Raw genomic sequence first — 13,125 nt, forward strand, 5'->3', positions numbered from 1 at the left:
ATCCATTGAGCAATTAAGGCTACCCCGCACTGCCCTATTTCTGGGAATTGGCCAAACTCTCACATATAGCTTGAAGCTTGGCATCGACGGAGGAAGGGAGAGGTTTGTAATTCCCAAACTCACTACAATGAGGGAAATAGAGGCGAGTAAAGTCACCCCTAAGCTTATAAGCCGAAGCAGCCTCTTCGGCATGGCCTTTTTTCTCTGCCAAGCCAGACAAATATCAAGAACTTAGGTAAAGAAATAGGCTAACCACGGATGGAGCAAAACAGGCAAGCGATAGAGACACAACACATAGGTATATTTAGATTGGTTTTAGAAAAAAATAACTTATTTTAAGAAAAATCAGATTGGATAATGTAATTTATGTTTGGATTGGTTTTTATAAAAGTTAGTTTGTAAAGTAAAAAAATTGCTTGAATTATGATTAAATAAGTAAGTTTAGTTTGTAGAATGACCAAAATGGGTATAACTCTTATTAAATAATGAAAAATGATTAAAAATCTGAATTTACAAAATACAATAATTTTAAATTATTATAATAGGAAGAAGTTATATTTAATGAATAAAATATATTTAAATTAGAAATAATAGTAACATGAAAATTTTTGAACCAAATAACATTACATAAGTAATTAGATTATATACTTTGCACAATTTATGTATATATAAATAAAAATAATATTAAAAATTGGAAATATTATAAAAAATGTTAAAAATTATTTTTTCTTAAGAGAATATAAAAAATAAATATATAAAAACTGATTGGAAAACACAAAAAATATATAGATAGAAGCATAAGAACAATATAAATACAAGAGTAAAAAAATGTCTTTTAATTTTAAAAGGCTACTTTTACACAAGTTTTTTTTAAATCGTACTTAAAAAAATAATTTTTGACTCATAAGTCAAATTGGACAAAAACTATTACAAATAGCTCCTAAATTTATAAGTTGACTTATCATACTTATAAGTTACTTTTTACCCCTCTAAGTGCCCCACCAAAAAATAGGCACATAATTTCTGTAGCTTATTACATTCACTTCTCTCTAAACATTTAATTTTTATAATTTCTTTTGACATCACAAAAATCAGATATGTCTAAATTAATTGATCTTTTATACTGCTCTTTTGAAACTAGTAAACGCTATTATCATCTCGTGACACAGTAACCCAAATAATATGGTCAAAATTATTACTAGCTTCTTCTATAAAGGCTTGTTGTGCAGGAGTTACTAAAACTGTTTTTTCTGCCTCTCTCATTTCCCATGTCCCGATTGCTGGCTCCTTCATTTTCCATTTCCATTTTTTATATCTTTGAAACTTTTTACCACTAAATCACTTGCTGGCAATATATAGTCTTTAGCACATCCTAACAATAAAAAAAATGAGGTCACAATAGGAATTAAGTATTTATTTCGAATATAATAAGTGAACAGAATAATATATAAATAAATTCTATATATTAAATGCATTTTCCAAGGCAATTTCATTGTTCACTTTTTTGCCCTCTGCCAGTCACTTTTCTCATCATCTTCCTACTTCATTCTTTTTGTGTTGTAAGTTCTACACTTTCATTCATTTACCCTTGTTTTCTCTTTTCCTTCTATTAACATAGGTTTGAAATATGGTTTGTTATTGTCGTGATTTTCCGCTAGTTGACCTAGTTTGTGAATTTGTGTGTTTGAGAGATGTTGTATTACGTGTGATTTGTGATTCATTTTGGGGTTCTCACCAAAATTAGTAGTTTTCTTTTATTTTTTTCATTGTTTAAAATATTCTGAGTTGTTTGGCTGGTTTTTACTGTATATATGGAATTTTGTTGCGTTTTGATTTTTGTTTTCTTTTCCCTCCAACTGATTTTTGCTAGAGCCTTTCCTTTTGGTTTCTTAGACTAAATAAGTTCTATGTGTCTTAGGTCTTGCTAATAATGGATGGTCTATGTTGTTTTGTTGAGTAATAAAATAAATGGCAACGGCAACATGGGATATGTTGATAATGGAGTTGAATATGACCTATTTAATGGGACTTCTCTTAAAACAAGTTTCAACAAAGATTATACTTTGTATGTGAGGCACGATCACAGTAAAAGAATGATTTCAAAGAGTTAGCAACGTTGTCAATCTAAAATCCCAAAAAGGTGGAATTCTTTGAATCCATAGACCTTATGCATGAATTTAATGCTACATTTAGGAGCATGGCAGTGATGCCTCAAAATTGGAATCCTCTACTTTACATATAAAGTCTTGTAATGCCCGACTGAATTGGAAATGGGTTAATACCCGAGTGAATTGGACACAGGTCAGCTTAAATTGCCTCATGTACTGTCACAATTTCTCCCCATTAATTGGCATTTGATGAGCAATAATATGAGAAGATAGAGAAACACATTATTCTTTTATTATTAGTCATCAAATCTGTCCGTTCTCTATCATTAGCATGTTACACTCTTTAAAATACAACTCCCAAATTCATCACTTCTCTACAATGAGGATGGGTTATATGACGCTTTAAAAGGCATGCTTCTTCGTTCTCTATTACAGCAATAAGCTTAATGGCTCTCAACAATCTGGCTGCTCTACTCATTTCTTCCCAATGGACATGCTTTTGCGGCACTGCATTTCATTTTCTGACAGATCCCCTTACCTACGTGGTGTAACACTGTATTTGATTTTCCAATACTAGGCTGGTCTGACAACCTCAGTGAGTTGGTCATTTTTGAATGCTTTAAAAAAAAAAGCTTTTTTCTTTTGCTTCCTCATTTTGTGCCCAATTAATAAAATCATCTGCAAAATATGCCCAACGTCTTGTTGTGGCATGTGTTATAAGGAAGTGGATTGTCAATGGTTTCACCATGCACTCCTTCCTAGATTGGAATGATTTTGAATGGGACATGAGTAGGTGAGTAGGTGGCCAACGTTACTTATTTAAGGTCTATTCACTAACTGAACCTGTAAACGTTGTGCAGGGTACTCGGATAGAAGGTTACATTGTATTAGGGGGATTGCTAGAGTACTACAAGAAGGATCCTTAAGATGGGCAAGTGTACATCACTTTGAAACCTTTGAAGTAGTTGGCAATGAAACCAGAGTTATCGCACACTCTTTGAAGAAAAATAAACCCATAATCGTTAATTGCAGTTTTCTCTCTTCTTTTCCTTTTTTATTTTCTGCTTATTGAATGGAAATATGGCTTGCTTTCTTCGTGTGTGTGGAAAGGGGGTTTAATATGCTTTGCTTTGTCAGGCATGTCAGTGTAGTGTGAAATGATTCTGCAGTTTTTTTAACTCTTTACACATGTTTTCATACAATTTATTATGATTATATCTACTTGCCTAAACAATCTATTACAAATTACAATTTTAATCAAATGTATCAACCTGTGCATTGCACGGCGAACAAATTTCTAGTTGGGATGAAAAGTGAAAAATTGGGCTGTTTGGTAAGAAGGAAGCCACTTCTTGTGGAACCCAAATGGTGGGAAGTCGGTTCCTTGTCGACCCGCATGGAACTGGATAGGAACTCAATTTCTTGGACTCTTATGCCATTCATAATTTGTCTAACTGACAACTCCACCTTTTTAGTGCATGTTTGGATTGCCATTTCCAACAGCAAAAGTGTCTTGGAAATGGTAAAGTTGAGGTTGCAAACTAAGTTGGACAAAAAATATTGTTTGGTTGGGCTAACTTTTCCAACCAACATCTGGCCTTCAACTTCAATTGGACTCAATGGAGGAAAATCTGACTTTTCAAATCGCAGTTTCAAACAGTGATCATTAAAAATGAGCATCACAGATTTACCCTCACATTTTCCCCTTTGCCTCATCTCCTTTGTTAGCATATTGAGTTTTTATTCGGACCAAATGAATTTTAATTTATATTCATGTTTATCCATTATATATATTTAATTAATTATTTACAATGTGTTTTCAAATTTATCTACAATGTATTTTCAAATTTTTCTCCGTAACAAATATTTTTATTTTATAATTTCACAAATAAACTATTTATATTTTATCATAATAATTTTATGTCTTTTTTTAAACTATTATCACATTAAAAACATAAAATTTCTAACACTACTATTCAATAAAATCTATATTCCTTTTCAATTATTTTACAACTAAATTAACTTTTCTATTAATCATTCAAACAACTTTTAACTTTTTCCACTGACCTTTTAAAAGCACTTATCCAAGCATACTCTAACTGATTTTTACTCTAACTTCAATTATAAAAGTTAGTTGGGTTACAAGTTAGTTTTGCCCAACACCAATCCAAACATATTCTAAAAGGGCCATTTTCTTCTTCATTTGTTTTCGCTGTGGTCGTTCTAATATACTCGCGTTAAGCTTCTCAGGTTATCAAATGTCAATTTCGTTCTGCCATCTCCATTTGTGTCTGAAATTTTCGCTCTGCTTTCTCTTTCTTCTCCTCGTCAGTGAAATTTCGAGGTCTGGTGTATCGGTAGATCTCTAAATCGACAGTAAAAGCAGTCATTGTGGGTGCCGTGAATAATCGGTCGGTGAAGGAATATCATCATAGGGGTGAGAATCTAAGTTTTCAGAAGGCAGCGATGAAAGCACCAGATTTCTAATAACAGAGCAAGTAGACGGTGAGAAGCTTCTGAACAGAAAGAAAGGAAGATGATTTTTTATTATTATTTGTTTTAAGTTTGTTTTTCGCAAGATTCATTGTTGTTAGTACTTGATCACTAGTTTAATTATTTATTGATGGATTGTTGTTCTTGCTCAAGGTAGATGTTCCATTTCTATGATAGGAAGGATGAAGAGGATGAATGAAGTTTTGATCTTTTTATCCTGAGAATAAATGTATAAATATAAAATAATATGAGACTTCCATTGGCATACCAAACAACTTTAAATCTCACTCCCATTTGCAGTCCCACTCCCAGTTCTACTTGCACCTCCATCAAATCCATCCCAAAGTTGATCTAGAGGGGAATCATCTGGGAACAAGCTGATCTAGAGCGGAATCATCTGGGAACAAGTTTGCAGGAAGTGAATTGAAGTCAAAGTGGTCATAGAAGGGCTTTGCAGAAGCCGCATTGTTGGTGGCAGTCAAGTGATTGATTCTTTTGTTGAGAGATTCGACCTTGGTGCACAGATCACTGACTTGAGCTCGAAGAGCAGAGATTTCATGGTGAACGCTGGAGTGATGTTCTGGGCTGCGATTGGCGCTTGTGAGAATTTGCCGAGGCTCTTTCTCGAGCTGAGCCACTTGAGCCCCCAGATCGTCCAAATGCTTCGGCATTCTTATTCTCATCCGACGTCGCCTTGCTACCTTGCGATTCGATATCATCCTCTTCCTCTTCCCCAGATCCATCAGAACCTGCAAATCCGCCTCTGATTCAGAGTTGTGAGATAAGGACGACCAACCAGAACCTGAAGATGGATCAATTAAGTTTAAGTTGAAAACGGACAGAAGCTTTTTTCTTGACAACGACTCCAAAATAGAGCAGGATTCGAGTTTGTTCATCTCAAAAATGAAGTGTTAAGACTTGAATCCAAGCAACAAAAAGTGAAATAAAGGCAAAGACAGAGTGATTGCAAAGATAAGTTTATTTTGATATAAATTCATGTCAAATATTCAAAAATTTAATTAAAGAAGGATAAAACAAACACATGCAGTGGTAATGTTCATATAAGTATACCATGCAAAGTAGAATGATATCCATGTAATAAAAGGAAGTCAAATTTTGATGGGGATATGCACCAATCATCACATTGTCGAATGGTATAGTCCAAACCAAATCTCCCTCGCCCGAAGCTTATATCCTTCTGTGATCTATATTTATATTGAGCAGTAACATCAAGCTGACTCTTCAAGTTTAAGCAATGTTTCTTCAACTTTAAATAATCATTTGCAAATTTTAAGTGGTTTAAACTAAAGAACAAGATCACAAAAGAGTTAAAGAAGTTTTAAATGGACTTGCCCCATAAACTTTGACAAAGTAAATAGCAATTTGATCAACAGATCTGAATGAAAATTTTAAGGATGTCAATAATTTAATTTGTCCTGAAAATGGTGCTCTTAAACATATTTTAAGCTTGGAAACTTCAATTTTAAAAGCTTGACCAAATATTACACATAGAAGACTCATTAGCTTCTAATGCATCATGTTTTGAGTTTAATATGCTAACTATATTTTATTAATTATATTTGTGTGAATATTACTACATCTGGTCCTTAATATTCTCTCAATTAAACTACACACTAAATCTTATAGTAAGAACCAAAGGTATTAAAGACCACTGAATCAGTTGTTGGCAATCCATAGTCTTTAACACATTCTAGCGATAAGAAAAAATGAAGTCACAATAGGAATTAAGTATTTGTTTTCAAATCTAATAAGTGAGAAGAATAAAATATAAATAAATTCAATATAAGATGCATGCATTTTGATATCCATTTTTTAAATATCCTAGAAACAAAGCAATAATTATGAGGTGATCATAGCAACTGCTTAAATCAACCCATGTTATAGCAACCATATAAATTATACAAACACACACACACACACACACATATTATTTGTAAAGTGGGCTGTAAATAGTTGAAGTTAAAGCGCATGTACCTGTTTTGAAACCAACATTATTTCTCTTGACTTTATTATCGGAATGAACCCCTTCTCTTTTAATTCCACAAGAACTTTCGCTTTCACTTTCCACTTGTGAAGAGTGCCAACGTGCTACTTCAGCATATAATTTTCCTTTTTCTCGATTCAAGTCACTCTTAAGCAACTTTAATACCACATTCAATCTTTCTTCATTGCTGTCAAACTGTTTACGGTTTGTATCATTTATATGACTGAGTGTTTGTACATCCATGTACATTTGTTGTCCATGTGTGTGTAAAAACATTTACCCTATGGTGAGGAGAGGGGCAAAAAGGGAAAATTTTGATGAGTTCAATTGGAAAAACTCACTATTGAAAAACAGCAGATTAGCAACAGAATTTGCAACGAAAACAAATTCTGTCACTAATTTCTGATGGAATTGTGACAGAAATTCCGTTGCTAATTTTTCCAACGGATTAGTGATTAAATTCCATCACTAATCCGTCGATAAATATTTAGTGATGGAATTAGCAATGGAATTTTTTCCGTCAGAAATTTCCGTTGCTAATTCCTTTGTTAAATTATTTGTCACAGAAGTTTTCATCACTGATTCCATCGAAATTTTGTCACTAATCCGTCACTAATTTTAAATTTTATTATTTTAAATTATAATCTTACAACAATTATATAATAACAATTAAGAATATAATGATTTAAAAATATTTTTAATTATAAAATAAATTGATATATTTGTGCAGTTGGTGTTAATGAAGATATCTTCATCATTCATGTAATTATTAAGTATATACTGAAAATAGGAAGACAATTTCTTGAAAAACTTGTTTATATTTCATTACAATAAATTCCTCTTGATTATTAATAATAATTAAAAAATACAATAAGAATATTAACAACTTTCTTATACAAACTGATATGAGAAAAAAATAATTTTATCATATGTATAATATATTGAAAGATATAATATATGATAGAAATTCAAAACTGAAAAATGAATTTATATAAACGCAAACTAATATTGAATTGAATTTTGAATTTCAATCATTAAACAATAAAATTTAATTATGATATAATTAATACCCATGATATAGATTGATTTTGGTCTTCAATACAAAAACAAATAGTATATATAAAGAATTCTAAGAAAATAAATTACATATGATATATATACAAGTAGGAGAATATTGTTTATCATAATCTATTCAAATCATTTAGTTTTTTATATAGAATAATTTATTAGATTTTATTATAATAGTTATTTTTTGGGTAACAAGATTTTTTGACTAACTGTAAATAATTTTCATCAAATATATAAAACACACATAGAAAATATAATATAATGTAATATAATATATGTATAATTAAATTGTATATCTTATCAATGCTATTAAAAAAATTATTTGTGATTTAAAATTCAAAATTAGTGTCCTTAGAAATTAAAATTATAATAAAAATATTTTTTTAAAAAAAATAAAACATTATAAAACAAATAGTAAAACAAATATTTACAAATTATTTTGTTCTTAAAATAGTTATGATTAAAATTATCATATAGTATATTTTTAGTTTTTAATAATATATATGTATATATAATTGTTTGTATAAAATAATATTATATATATTTAATTTTACATAATAAGTCAACAGGTTTATTACAGTTCAACTGGTAAAGCCGCATGCGCACCCAGACGAGGTCCTAGGTGGTAACACGTGGCAGATAGAGGTGACATGTGATGTGCACGTTTTTTTGTAGTGATTGAAGAAGTGATGAAGAGAATATGTAAGACAAAAAAAATTAATTAACAACTTTTAACCACAGCTTCTTCAATTTTTTAAATCAAACTCATTAAAATTTTTTCTTTCCTCCCTTCCTTTTCATTTTTTTTGTACCAAACAGATCCTTAAAAGTAAAAACTACGCAAGAGAATGTACCTGAAATAAAGGCTTTCCCCTCACATAATTATCCAATCGTTGCATATAATTGATCACAAATATACCACAATCATGCCTACATGTTAAAGAAACAGGATCCAGTTGAATGCATGTTTTAATTAATTAAGTGGATAATTTTTCAATAAAAAAATTCTTAAACTCACCCATTATGCTGTAACCGAATATTTCTCATCATTCTCGGGTAAAACTCTTTGAACTTACCATCCCTGAAAAGTCTATCCATGGCAAGCAGCTACACAAAAAAAAAGATTAATTCTAAAGAATTAAAAGATCAGTCCATGTAGTAATTATATGATTATCATAACTCTATGATGCTTACCAATTTCTGTGTTGTTTGGTCACGATTAGCTTTATCTATAAATTGATCACATAGAGAATCCCATATCTCAATTTCTTGATTCTTCATATGAATAATATATAAATAATAATGTCCGCATGAATCCTTTTTGACATGAACAGGGATAAATATCTGCCATGTGTGATCAAACGAATCAAATTGACATATAGCCAAAAAAAAATCATTATTATGAATGAAATGTCGATTACAACTCAGACAAAAAGATAATACCTTCTCACAATCTTTCAAGTCATCAAACATGAAGTTCTCTCTCAATTTTTGCCGTTCAACAAAGTCAAGGAAGGAACTTGCATCACTATTGAGTGCTGCACTCTGTAATCACATCACAAAAGAACAACTAAATATTCTGATCGATGAGATTGTTTTAGATCCAAGAACTAACAATCTGACATCTATCATCCAATTGAAAAGGGAAAAAGCAATCACCGAAAACATCACGGGAAGATACCAATTGACAGGTTTACTTTTCTTCCTTCTTTCAGATTCGGTCAAGATATCAGCAAAAACATCTATTATCTAAGAAAACGGGAAAATTGAACAATAACATACTCAAGACCTTGCTCAATAATAACAGAATATATAGAGTAAACGTACAAGTAAATACTCACCCCCGAATCCAAAAGAGTTTGTGGTCTAAGTGTGATCAATTGAGGCTGACGCAGATATAAATGTGATGACCGAAAAAGTGTACACGTCTCACTAAAGCACATACAAGGTGACTGATTTAACCATGCTTCAGATTAAAATACACACAAACAAAAACACCAGTCATATAGTTATGAGCACATGAATCTAACCTTGAATAATTCTCAAACACATATTGTATCAACTGCAAGTCAGGTTCATTCACAATATTGGAAACATAAAAAGGACCGACTTTAATCCTCTCTTGATGCATAGCTTTTGTGTCGATGTTTTCTTGCTGGAGAGCCTTTATCCCTTCCCACATTGTTTTAGGGGACATGTAACAATCAATCATTCTTTCATTGAGTCTGTTATAATCTCTTGGTTTATCCATTGTTAGTAAACCTGTTTCATGCATAATAAAGCAATGAGTACATTAATTAGTCTCGAAAGTCACAACACAAATTCAAACTTTTTGACTATATTAATTAATAGTGACCATGCTATTAAATTAGGGAAAATCAACATGCTGTTTAAGGGGGAGAAAATATAATTACCAAAAAGTTTAAAAACAAGTGAGCAGCATTATCAGACATGTTTTATATCCTCACTTGTTATTAATTACATTCCTTCCTTAGTACTTCCTAATGATTTTCTCATTACATTAACCATCACTTAGTTCATATGTGTCATTCCTTACCCCAATATATGATTAAAAAAAACTGAGGAATATCTTATTTACAATTAAAATACTAGTTAGCACGATCCCCAACTAATACAATCCGGAACACGCATGAGGTCAAAAAAAAAAATCCAAAAATCATGTACTGATATTTAGGCGCAGAAATATTACAGATAACAATATTTATTTACATCCTTTTCTGATCAATTACTTTCGCACACTAGTAATGTTTAATTTCATTTATATTCAGGATTCGAAGAATAACAAAATATATGGATGTCATTCATACATGAGAGACAATTGTATTTTTGTCTCTCTTAAGGAGAGATTATAACACTTTATTCCTTAGTTGGCAAAAAAAAACAAATAATACCCTTTCAACATACCAAAATATCATTCTTCCTTCAAATGAAAAGAATACCACCTCCAATTATATTAAATACTACCTCCAATCCTTAATATAAGAGCTAGTTGACTAATTTAAATAAATTAAGAAAATTAGTTAAGTTAGTTATTTGTAATAAATAGGTATTGTTTTTTTCCTAAATATTCTTACTAATCAAGTGTATTGGCTAGAACTACTATTATTACAAAAATTAACTTGAGAAAAAATAGATATAAATGGTAGATAAAATGGATTGGTATCTGATATTTATCACTAAAATAAAAGTCAAACAAGCTTTTATATTAAAGACTTAATTTAAGAAGATTAACAAAAATTAGTTATGTTGTTAATTGTAATAAATATGTGTTGATTTTTCTAAACCATTGTCTATTCAAATTGCTCCTTAGCAAGATCTCTTACTATCAATAAAAGTGTTTGAGAGAAAACATTATAAATTTTTTTAAAAAAATTGATTCAGATCTAGAACCAAATTTAATATTAAATTAGCTATGCGAGCAGGTAGTATTAAATACCTTGCGAATCATGGAGATCTTGTTTCTGGCTGGTGCCCTTGTAGGCAACAGGAGCACACGGTCGAATACCCTTACACTTAATTTGATTAATATGCGATTTGATTCGATTATTACTTGCTGCAAATACAAATCCACAGTGATTGCACTTTACCCTCTTCTCCTTTCCTTCCAATACAGTGACGTGTTTCCACACTTCAAGTTCCTTTGGCCTTCCACCTCCTTTCCCCATTACTCCATTATCTTCATCCAGAATCTCCGATCCGCTTCTAATCACGCATTCAATTTAACTATGGAAACTCTAATCAAAGCGAAACTAGGAGAAAAAGGAAACCCAACTCTAAGTCCGAAACGAATAAGTAAATAAAGAGAGACAGTTACTTACATCAGGATTTTGGAAGATGATGGCGATGATGACTGGAAGCCACAGAGAAGAAGGAAGAAGATAAGCTACCAATGGTCGCGTCCACTTTGAATTGCCGGCACTTCTTTTTCGCCGTAACTTCGTACGCGATATTTTTTGGGAAAGTTTTAGTTAACTACCACAAAAGGCTTAATAAACTTTTCCTCTCAGGAGATTCTGAGGGAGATTCTGAAAATTCAATTCAATCCCTCTAACCAAAATGAAATTAAATAACAAGTAAAAGGATCATTTAGCCCTTAAAATAGATAAGGCACAACTCCACATATAAAAATTTAAAACAACAAATAGTAAAATAACAACTTTACGTCTAAAAAAAATTCTAAAAATAAAAAAATAAAAAATGCACAACTCTATATGTTAAAATTTACAATAAATAGTAGATGAATAACAATTATAGCTCGATTAAGACTTGCTCCTTTGATCTTATTTAGAGAGCAGAGAGGTTTTTTTTATCCTATTTATAAATCATTTTATTAAATTTTTACTATAAATGTACCATATTATTTTTTATTTATTATAGTATAGATAGTTATTTTTTAAATGATTATATATTAAATAGGGATAAAATTGAAAAGCTACTATATTTTAATGAAGAGTTAATGCAGTTTAAGGTTTTTCTTGGTTTGTGTGAAACATGTTAGAAGTGCTTTATAAATAGAACAAGAGGAGTAATTCATAAGAGTTATAACTCATCTTGTGAGTTCTCAACCCAATTAAAATTCAGTCTCTCAATTTTTTTATTTAATAAATCAATCCTAATCATTACCCAACCATCTTATGTGGCAAGTGTACTGAGATCAGCGCCACCCACTGGGTGGTAGGACAAGTTCTCTATGGCCAAGACGAGTAAAGTTCTTGTCGCTGTTGTAGAGGCAGGGCTTTCTCGCTTGATTGCTGCCAAATCAACTCCGAAGAACTTGCATTGTTTGTTACCATCTTTTTAATACTGATTGAAAACGGAAGTGAAAATGCCAAAAAGAATAAAAATGAAAGCATGGTCCTTCGGTTAAATTTGCTTTAGTAATTCTACTAATAGTTCTTTGCCTTTTTCTCGTGAGGTTTTTATTCTGCTTATGCTGTTGAATATGACTACATTCCATCATGTTTTGATTTCGGCCTAGTCCTTTAACTTTTGAATCTTTTTCTAATGCCGTCTTCCTCTTGTTGGAGAGAAAAACATTTTTCTTTAACTCTGAGATAGCAAGCAAGTCTTGCCCTGTCCCCATTCCATCCTACCTCGGGAAAACAAGGAAAGGAATGGGGCTAACAGAGAGTTAAAGCATAGAGATAAAGAATTTTTCAGAATCTTTTGAGACGGAAAATTTATTAAGTTCATATGTTGGGACCTAGCCGAAATTTTTCCTATAAACTAACCAGAACCAAGTGGCCGGGCCACAAAAATAATTATAATCATTTTAGGGATAATTAATATATAAGTCCTTATAGTTTCAACTAGTTTTTAATCAGGTTTCTATAATTTTTTTTCTTTTTATCAGGTCCTTATACTTTCATATATTTTTAATCAAGTCCTTATAATTTTTTTTCTTTTTATTAGGTCCTTATTGTTTTACTT

The 13,125-nt window shown here is 31.1% G+C and overlaps 2 protein-coding genes and 1 long non-coding RNA gene across 3 annotated transcripts; all 3 read right to left on the reverse strand.

Annotated features, from left to right (window-relative positions):
• Positions 1-4,963: 4,963 nt before the first annotated feature.
• On the reverse strand, positions 4,964-5,497 carry LOC114746353 (uncharacterized). Its single transcript, XM_028934578.1, has one exon. It carries the CDS (start codon positions 5,495-5,497, stop codon positions 4,964-4,966), a length of 534 nt encoding a protein of 177 aa, XP_028790411.1.
• A 3,379-nt stretch (positions 5,498-8,876) lies between these two features.
• LOC114746357 (uncharacterized) lies at positions 8,877-9,546 on the reverse strand. The gene is made up of 4 exons (XR_003740266.1): positions 9,516-9,546; positions 9,334-9,423; positions 9,118-9,219; positions 8,877-9,018 (listed from the first exon to the last, which is right to left on the reverse strand). It is a non-coding gene; the product is annotated as an uncharacterized LOC114746357 (long non-coding RNA).
• An 85-nt stretch (positions 9,547-9,631) lies between these two features.
• Positions 9,632-11,468, reverse strand: LOC114746355 (uncharacterized). The gene is made up of 2 exons (XM_028934579.1): positions 11,132-11,468; positions 9,632-9,936 (listed from the first exon to the last, which is right to left on the reverse strand). The coding sequence occupies exons 1-2, from the start codon at positions 11,358-11,360 to the stop codon at positions 9,632-9,634; spliced, it is 534 nt and encodes a 177-aa protein (XP_028790412.1). The 5' UTR covers positions 11,361-11,468.
• Between the last annotated feature and the right edge of the window lie 1,657 nt (positions 11,469-13,125).

Source organism: Neltuma alba, unplaced genomic scaffold, assembly GCF_004799145.2.
Source record: "Neltuma alba isolate B1F8T4 unplaced genomic scaffold, ASM479914v2 tig00004944_pilon, whole genome shotgun sequence".
Taxonomy (NCBI): domain Eukaryota; kingdom Viridiplantae; phylum Streptophyta; class Magnoliopsida; order Fabales; family Fabaceae; genus Neltuma; species Neltuma alba.